General features: G+C 49.0%; 1 protein-coding gene across 1 annotated transcript; it reads left to right on the top strand.

The window, feature by feature from the left end:
- The first annotated feature begins 682 nt into the window (after positions 1–682).
- Positions 683–9,069, top strand: LOC119955211 (polycystic kidney disease and receptor for egg jelly-related protein-like). The gene has a single exon (XM_038781225.1). The coding sequence runs from the start codon at positions 684–686 to the stop codon at positions 8,484–8,486; it is 7,803 nt and encodes a 2,600-aa protein (XP_038637153.1). The 5' UTR covers position 683; the 3' UTR covers positions 8,487–9,069.
- Positions 9,070–9,363: the final 294 nt, after the last annotated feature.

Below are 9,363 nucleotides of genomic sequence, written 5' to 3' on the forward strand. Positions count from 1 at the left end.
GGGTGGGTCTGTCTGGGTGAGTTTGTTCTGTGTGTTTCTCAGGGTTGGTCTATCTGTGTGAGTTTGTTCTGTGTGTTTCTCTGTGTGGGTCTGTCTGGGTGAGTTTTTTCTGTGTGTTTCACAGGGTGAGTCCATCTTGGTGAGTTTGTTCTGTGTGTTTCTCAGGGTGGGTCTGTCTGGGTGAGTTTGTTCTGTGTGTTTCTCTGTGTGTGTCTATCTGGGTGAGTTTGTTGTGGGTGTTTCTCAGGGTGAGTCCATCTAGGTGAGTTTGTTCTGGGTTTTTCTCTGTGTGGGTCTATCTGGGTGAGTTTGTTGTGGGTGTTTCTCAGGGTGAGTCCATCTAGGTGAGTTTGTTCTGGGTTTTTCTCTGTGTGGGTCTATCTGTGTGAGTTTGTTCTGTGTGTTTCTCAGGGTGGGTCTGTCTGGGTGAGTTTGTTCTGTGTGTTTCTCTGTGTGGGTCTATCTGGGTGAGTTTTTTCTGTGTTTCTCAGTGACTATTTCTGTATGTGTTTTCGCTGTGTTGGTTTTTGTCCACTGGCTTCCAGCAGAACGGGGCCTGTTGTTCCCTCCCTCCGGGTGTTCCAGCCTGGATTCCGGGGTTGTTGTGTCACAGTGTCGGTTGGGCTGACAGTTCCTTTCAAACGGTTACCGCTGATGGTTGAAACCGGCCGTGCCCCGCTGCCATGTTATATCTGTGGCTGTGCTGTGGGCTGTCGGCCGCTCTGGCCCTTCCTGTTCCCCCTATTCTGGTGGATTGTCCTTTTGGTGTGAGGCACAGTCAGGACTCGAGGTTGAGGTATACCTGCTTGTGGCATCGCCCTTTCAAGGTGGCCTTCCGACCCACCGCTGATACCGACACCACCAATGCTCCCCCTTTCATCACATGGTTCATCGACATGCATCTGGTAGCCAGCACCGTACAGTGGGCAGGGACACAGAACCTGGGCAGAGTTACTCCCAATTCTGCCATCACCCTGGTGTATAACTCTGCTGCCTGCCCCACCTGCCAGTTCCACGAAGTGATCATCACTGCCAGCCAGCTCAGGGTGCACTTCTTCATTCTCAACCCAAGCCAGACTGTGGTCATTTTGCAAGACCTGATGTTGGCCTGGTGTGCCAATCTGAACAGTGTAACCTGGGCCTACAAGCTGAACTGCCCTGGTGGCATACCTCAGGCTGCCACCATACCCAGCAGCCAGGTGGCCAGTATCAGCAGGGGAAGCTACCCACCGGGCAAGGAAGCGGAATGCTCCAACCATTTTCATTACGTCTTCAAGGTGCAATATCCTCAGGTTGGCAAGTATTCCTGTGAGCTGGATCTGATCAATGGCACCCTCGCCACTCTCACAGTCTCCATCCACGTGCAGCCGTTAATGTTGCATCTCCTCAGCAGCAGATCGTCCACCATTCACCGCGGGGTGAGTCTGGTCCTTTCCACCCATCTGTGGGCCCAGGATGGCTTCCTCACCTATCAGCTGGGTGCCAGGCCAGGGGGCCAGCTCACCTGGACCTCCAACTATCACCTCAACGCCACCGAGAGTAACCTCTGTCCCTGTCACTGGCCTCGGAGGAAGGAGTGCATCGCACAGTTTCTGCTGAAGGTGGGTCGGATTTCTATGCGCACTCCCCCGGCCACCATCACCTTTCACCAGGGGGCTGTCCGCTTCGTCAATCGCGGCCAGCAGGTCTCTCTGACGCCCGATGCCACTATGTCAGGAACAGCTTTCTATTATGTCAACTCGGACAACCAGCTCTACTATTCAAAGGTAGACACCCCGGTTGGCAGCCATCGGCACTTCTTTCTGTTCCGGGCTCCTGAAGTGAGCCACCTTTTCCAAATAGATTACACCAGCCCCGATGAGTATATCCTCACCATCCAACTCTACCTGAACCGAAAAGGAACCGTTTACAATTCCTTAGAGGATATGAGTGTCAGTGTCTCCCTGTTTAACAGTAGTCCGGTTGATGTTGGTCTGCCAGTGAATTTGGTTTGGTTTATTCCCCTGCAGCACCCTATCATGCAGTGTGCCTGGCTCTTTGAGCTGACGGGGGGCACCGCAGTCCAGATTTTCAGCTACAAACAGAAGGTTACCAATGCACCCAACTACATTCCGGGGGTCCAACTGACTTTCAACCCCAACCAATATTCCGGCTTCCTGACCAGTTTGACTTGCTTAGAGGGTGGTGAGCTGACCTTCAGCCTCAAGGCCAGTGTGGGGACTTACAGCGTCACTTCTTTGGACTCGGTTGTGTTCTGTGACCTGGCTCGCTGCCGACTGCCCCTGCCTACCATAGAGCAGCCACCTCCCCCAGAAAGCAGCATCCGCACGCCCAGAGGCTCCCCTCTCAGTCTTTACGGGAATTCAGGACTGCATTGCGACCGTATTACCTCAGTCACTGTCTCCTGGAAGGTTTATGAAATTGTCGATGTAAATGCACAACCGGACCTGAACCAGAGTGTGTCCCTCCCGACTAATATTCAGACCAGCACAGCTACCCTGCTCCTCCCTGCCTTTAGCCTGCACTATGGCATCTACCTCTTTGTCCTCAATGTGACCATGTCCACATCAGACCCCACTCTGCCCAGTCTCAACAATTCATACCAAGCCGTGGTCCAGGTAACCAGGAGTGAGCTGGTGGCGCTGATCACCGGGGGCTCCTACAGGACCGTTAGTTGGGAGGACGCCATCACATTGGATGCTTCAATGAGTGCCGACCCTGACTCGCCCAATCCGCACCTTGGACTCAACTTCACTTGGTACTGCACCATGCAATTCTCCGACTACAGCAGCACCAACATGTCGGCAAACACTTACTGTCACCCTGGAAACCCACAGTTGAGGTGGGACTCGGCTGTACCTGACACCCTGCTCATCCCCTCACACATGTTGATTGTCAAAAAAGACTTTTACTTCCGCCTGGTGGTCCAGAAAGACACAAGAAGCAGTTACTTTGACCAAACCATCTCGGTGGAGGCTGGGTTTGTGCCGCAGGTGTTAATAAGTTGCATAGAGAACTGCCGGAAAACCCTTAATCCAACAGATCGCCTCATCCTGAACGGCAGTTGCTCAAATTGTCTGAGGCCCAGTCAGATCAGGTACCATTGGACCCTGCTTTCAGGGAGTGCTGTTTCTGAAATCATTGTTGACTGGCAATCTGATAGTTCCACTGGCAACACTTTGTCTTACATGTCGGCCAACCCCATGTCCTTTGTACACCTAATCGACGGCTGGTACAATTTTGAACTGAGAGTAACTGTTCCGAGTGGTGCTCACAGCGTCAACAGGTATCACTTCTACATCAACTCCCCTCCGAGGGCGGGCCGCTGTGTTGTAACTCCCAAAGAAGGCTGGGCTCTTCAGACCAAATTCACAGTGACATGTACGAATTTCGAGGACAATGATCGTCCCCTCAGTTATAAAGTGATTGCAAAAACCTTCTACCCAACAAGTAGCATTGACAGTCTGAAGAACAGCCTTCTGGGGACCATCGTATATTTTGGATTCAATCCCGAGTCTCCACCCTTTCACTTACCGGTGGGTAGCAAGTGGGACCAGCACCTCCTGATTATTGTAGTCCAAGTGTTTGATACCCATGGTGCCTATGTGCAGGTGAACCTGAAGGTGAAAGTGTACGACCTCCCAGCTGACCTGGGCCAGAGGACTCTGGTGAATCAGCTGTCAGGCTTTGTCGAAGGAGAGAATGCGCCTTTGACAACCCTGCTGCATGAGACTGACTACCTGGAAGCAAACCAGCTGCTGTACGGGGTGGCTGCCGAGCTGAACAGTAACTCTTTCACTGGTGTAGAGAAAGCCAGGGTCAGCAAGCTCCGAGAATCTCTCATCAACATCTCTTCCAGCATTCCAGTCAAATCCCCCAAACTGATCAATCAAATCTCAGCCACAATCTTTGAAGCAGCGCAGAAACCGGACGAAGTCAACCAAGAGGCCCAGAGTCTAGCTGTCAGAAAGCTCCGGGAACTTACCTCTGTTCTGCTCAACTACACGAGTGAGGCGGCGATCCCCTCTGAGAGCACCGAGCAGTTATCATGCAGCATCCTGACCGCAGCCTCCAATATAATGGCAGCCTTTTCCTCTCAGTTCCCAGCCCGGGGCACGGAGGAAGGGATCCCACTCACCACAAACCAGCAAATGGTGACAGTCAACATCTTCCCCATGTTGAAAGCTTTGACAGACTCGGTGTCTCATAGTAAAGTCCCAGAGCAAAGGGATACTTTGCTGCAGACCAGGCAGTGGGAAATAACTGTGAAAAAAACAGTCAAACGCAACTTCGAGGCCTCCTATTCCTCTGACCCAGATTGTACCAGCTGCCTTTACCCAACCATTGGCAAGTCTGGCGGAGACACCCAGCCTGTCACCTCCGTATTGCACAAATATGAAGAGAATCCTTTGCCTTGGCTTGGGGGCTCATCTCACATAGCTACAGATGTCAGCAGCTTCCACATGAACATCCACGATCATAATGGAAGTGTCCACAACCTGGTCCCCGCGCGAATTGAGTCATTTATGGTCAGGAGGGACATTTTGTCCGCCCAACCCATCAAATTGGCCATCGATCCCAATAGAATTGATGTGGTCATAGGCAAGTTCACGGTGACAATGAGCTCCACCTTCGCTCAACAGGTCTTACTGCAGCTGCTGGTGACCCAGCTGGACCTCATCTTCATAGTTAGCATCTACTCGGGGAAGGGGACTGATAGGCTAGTTCAGAAACATTCAGTTCCAGAGTGCAATCCGAGTCAACCTCCAAATAAAGGACACCATGTTCCCGACCCTTACATCATTTGGATTTCAACCAAATTCTTTCAGAAGAATACAACCGACGGCAGAGGCAGCAGATACATCACTGTCGCTGTTGAGACGGAGTACCTGAGACCTCAGCTGGTCGTTCAGGCTGGGCTCAATGTATCTGTATTTATTGCGAGCTGTCTGACTTTCCAAGGGAATTCGGACACTTGGGGCACTTCAGCCTGCACAGCAGGTCCTCTGACAAACAGCAAGAGATTACACTGTATCTGCAAGGGTTTGGGTAGTCAGACCGTCAAGAGGGCCGTGGACAGCAAGATGCCCTGGTTCCTGACTGGCAGTGTTCTGGTCTTGCCCGATATCATTGACCTGCTGGAAATTGAAGAACTGGTCCAGACCTTACCCACAAACCTGGTGACTCTGATCGCCGTTCTGATCATATTTTTCATCTACTTCATTCTGCTCTGGAGATCGTGTAAAAAGCGAGAAAAGGACATGAAAAGGGTCATCATTCTCCCTGACAATGACCCCTGCGATACTGCTTGCTACCTGGTGACCTTTTACACAGGGGGCCGCTTAGATGCTGGGACAACTGCAGATGTGTTCATGACATTGAAGGGAACCTTGGCCGAGAGTGAAGTTCACCTTCTCCGTCATCCCGACCACAAGACCTTCAGAAGGAACAGTGTCGACACCTTCCTACTGACCACCAAAATTGAACTCGGAGACCTGCTGCTCATCCAGCTGTGGCACAATAATGTGGGGCTCTCGCCCTCCTGGTACCTCAGTAGGGTGAAGGTGCAAAATGTCCGACACTCACACACCTGGCATTTCTTCTGCCGGAAGTGGTTCAGTACCAGGAAAGGAGCTGGCCTCTTACACAGGAGCTTGCCCCTCACTGACCCCCATGCCCTGCTCAGGAGGCAGGATGTCTTCTTCATTGAAACGTCCAGCAACATCGAGAGAGAACACTTGTGGTTCTCTGTCTTTGCCTATGATGTTGACCAATCCTTCACCAGGATTCAGAGACTGTCCTGCTGTTTGGCTATGTTGTTGTCTAGTCTGCTGCTCAGTCTTATGCTGTTCCGAAAAAAGGAAGAGGAAAACTATTTACGGAAACTGCAGAGGTCTTTTTCGGTTGGCGTTGAAAGCGCATTGGTAATGGTGCCAGTGGAGTTGTTAATATCCACTCTGTTTACATATGCACAGAGGAAAGACACCTCTTTAAGAATAAAAGGAGGCCCAGAGCTTGGCGCAAACCAAGCAGATGTTAGCCATTTATCTAGGAATCCCGACAAGAAGCCAAATAGCTTGAGGGAGAGGTTGAAGGCCTGGTACCAGCCGGATGATCAGGCCAGTGAGGGCGAAGGAAGTCCCAAGGCAGCCACACACCCAGATGACGACCGTTACAACTTTCTGTCCTATGTAGCGGGTTTGGAGACCATCCAGACTCCCTTGACAAAAAGCAAAAATAACTGTATAATCCCAGAGTCGGAGGCGGATCAGATTAACAGCGAGGAGAATGTGGAGAAACAGAGCGAGGAGAAGTTAAAGTTAAAGCCATTAAAGTTCAAACCGAAAGCGTCGCTTCATCAAAATAGACCTGGGAAACACAAGAAGACATCAGGAAAAACTGGCAAACCCTCCCAGAAAAAAGGTCCGAGCAAGTCACACCACATTTGGTCTCGCTGTCTATTGTATTTTGCTTGGTGCCTTATCTGTCTGTTATCAGCCTCTTCAGCAATCTTCATAGTGTTGTATGGACTTTCTTACGGTGTCGACACCTCCTGGCTGTGGCTTATCGCCTCTGCCATTTCTTTCATCCAGAGTATCTTCCTGTTACAGCCTCTGAAGATCATACTCTTTGCTGCCTTCTTTGCCTTAAGACGGAGACGTCCTCGGGATTTGTACTGGTCCACAGGGATTCAGGTGTTGGAGGTTAGTATCGATGACCTTCCAAAGAATTACCCTGAGCCGGATCCTGCCTGTCTCCAGTCGGAGTACCAGGTGAGGAAGCCATACAGGCCACTGGAGGGTGATGAACTAATATTGGCCAGGAGGAAAGGATTAATCAGACTTCAGGCGTTTGTGTTTTGCAAGGGATTCCTGTTACACCTGGTTTTGCTTGCACTCTTACTGTACTTGCTATGCACCCCAGACTACAACAATGCTTATTTTTACAACTGCATAATTCGGGAAAAGTTCACCGACAACCTGAAGCAGATTAATACTGTGCAGGAGTTCTACACGTGGATGGCCCTCACTTTCCTCCCCCTGATTCATGAAAACGCAAAACCGGCCTTTCTGACTGACACCAGCTCCATAATCCTGGGCCTGCCAAGGATGCGCCAGTTAAGGTCGGAATTAGCAGCGGTAAATTGTTCTTGGATGTCCAACGCCCTGTCAAACGTTCTGAGCAAGCTGCGCTGCCGACCCTTGTTTGATGTTCACAAGAAGGACACCAGGAATTACAGTGGCTCCTGGCAGAAGCCTATTGGAAGTGTCCCGGTGAGTCACCCCTTAAATTACACCGGATGGGTGCATGAGGATATAGATTCCCCTTGGTTGTACCACTCACGGGGGTTATATAATGTCTACCCACAGGGGGGCTACTCCCTATATTTCTCCCCCATAGACTTGCAGAGTTCAAGATTGAGACTTCTGGCCCTCCAGAATGAAAGCTGGATTGACAGGAGCACTTGGGCTATCATTATTGAAACCACCATTTACAATGCAAATGTTGACATATTCAGTGCCATCTCCTTGATTTTGGAGACAGCCCCACTTGGTGTGATCAACAAGAAGTTGGTGGTGAAACCCTTCACCCTCAGGCTCTTCAATAGGGGTGAAACAAACTGGATCTTCCTCAGTGTCCTCGTCCTTATTATGTTCATCCTGTTTGTCATGGACGAGTGTCATAAAGTAAAGCAGAAAGGTTATATGTACTTCCAGAGGCCCAGGAACATTGTCAGTTTGCTGATGACGATGCTGCTGCTGGTGACCATCGTCCTTTACATCGCCAAGTTTATCTTATCACGGGAAATTCTGGAGTTCTACAAGAAACACCCAAACACCTTAACTGCTTTTCATGTCATGGCTGCCTTGGATCAACTACTCAGGTTCAATGTTACATTCCTCATTTTTGTGGCCATATTGAGGTTTCTCAGGTACACCCGCATCCTGTATGATGTGCGTTTAGCTCAGAGGGCCATTTCTGACAGTTTCCCTGCTATCTGCTCTTTAGCTCTGATAATGACAGTGTACTGCCTTATTTTCATATCTTTCGGCTACCTGCTGTTTGGTCAATTTGACAATAATTTCAATTCCATGATCCATGCAACCCAGACTATTGTGTCCTATCACATAGGAGACTTTAAAGACACAGAATTCCCCTACAACAAGATTATTGGTGGTTTCTACCTGGCATCCTTTCTCTTCATTATGCAGTGTATTCTGATAAACCTCTTAGAATCGGTGGTCATTCTGTCATATGGAGACATGAGGCAGGTCGTCCATGAGAAGCCATCGAAGGAGGCAGAGGTGGCCAACTTCATAGTGCAGGAATGCAGGCGAACCTGGTATGCATTGTGGAGAAAACCAGTTCCAAACAATGAGAACAGGTTTCTGACAACTGTGCTTTATGGACGAGCTTCTGAATACACCTATGGGTTAAAGCAGAAGAAAACAAAAGGGGGAAAGGTGAACTACTTGGTTATCTGATTACTGATACGTCCTATATGTCTGCTAAATTGGTTAGAATCCTTCAACAGGATTGCATCCCGAAAATAGGAGGAAATGCAGCTGTGACTGCTCTTTGGTGATTGTTATCAAGCAGGTTTTGCTTTGAGATGAGCTTGTTTGATAAAAAGCCAATTTCCATGGAATACAACCTTAGACAATTGTATGTGTTTCTGTGTGGTTTAGTCCATTCAGATTTAATTACCAATAGCTCAGTGTGCAATGTAGAGTGCACTAGAGATGATATAACCTCATTCCCACAGCTGTTTCAAATGGTGAAGACAGCCACAGTCAGATTAACGTGTATGCTAATGTGTTTCCTACAAAAAATGGCGTAGTTTCAAGTACTCACAATGGTATAATATCCTGTGCTATATTAATCCTTTCTATCATGACGTTTATCCTAATCACTCTCCTCCATGTGTCAGTGATCATTTATATCAGTAATTCTTGATCGTCAATGTAAACTCTAGGGAACACGCAAAACACTACCCTATATAGGTGGATTGGCCATGATAACATTGCACTTAGTGACCAAAAACGGTGAAGAGGGGTTATTGGGTTATGAGGCTAGGGTGGAAGTGAGGGCTTAAATGGGTCGATGCAAACTCGATGGGCCGAATGGCCTCCTTCTATAAATGTATAACTTGACATGTTTTAGTCCCGGCTCCTTCGTGAAAGCAAGTCCATATCTCAAATTCCCCTTAAAACTATGCATTTAGATAGAGTCATAGGATTGCAGATAACTCCTCATTGTGCATTCTGTCTATACCGATGAATCATCACTGTGCACTTTCTCTATCCTGATTAATCTTCTCTGTAAACTCTATCTATTCCGATGGATCGTTATTGCACACTC

This window comes from Scyliorhinus canicula, chromosome 20 (genome assembly GCF_902713615.1).
Source record: "Scyliorhinus canicula chromosome 20, sScyCan1.1, whole genome shotgun sequence".
In the NCBI taxonomy this organism is placed as follows: Eukaryota; Metazoa; Chordata; class Chondrichthyes; order Carcharhiniformes; family Scyliorhinidae; genus Scyliorhinus; species Scyliorhinus canicula.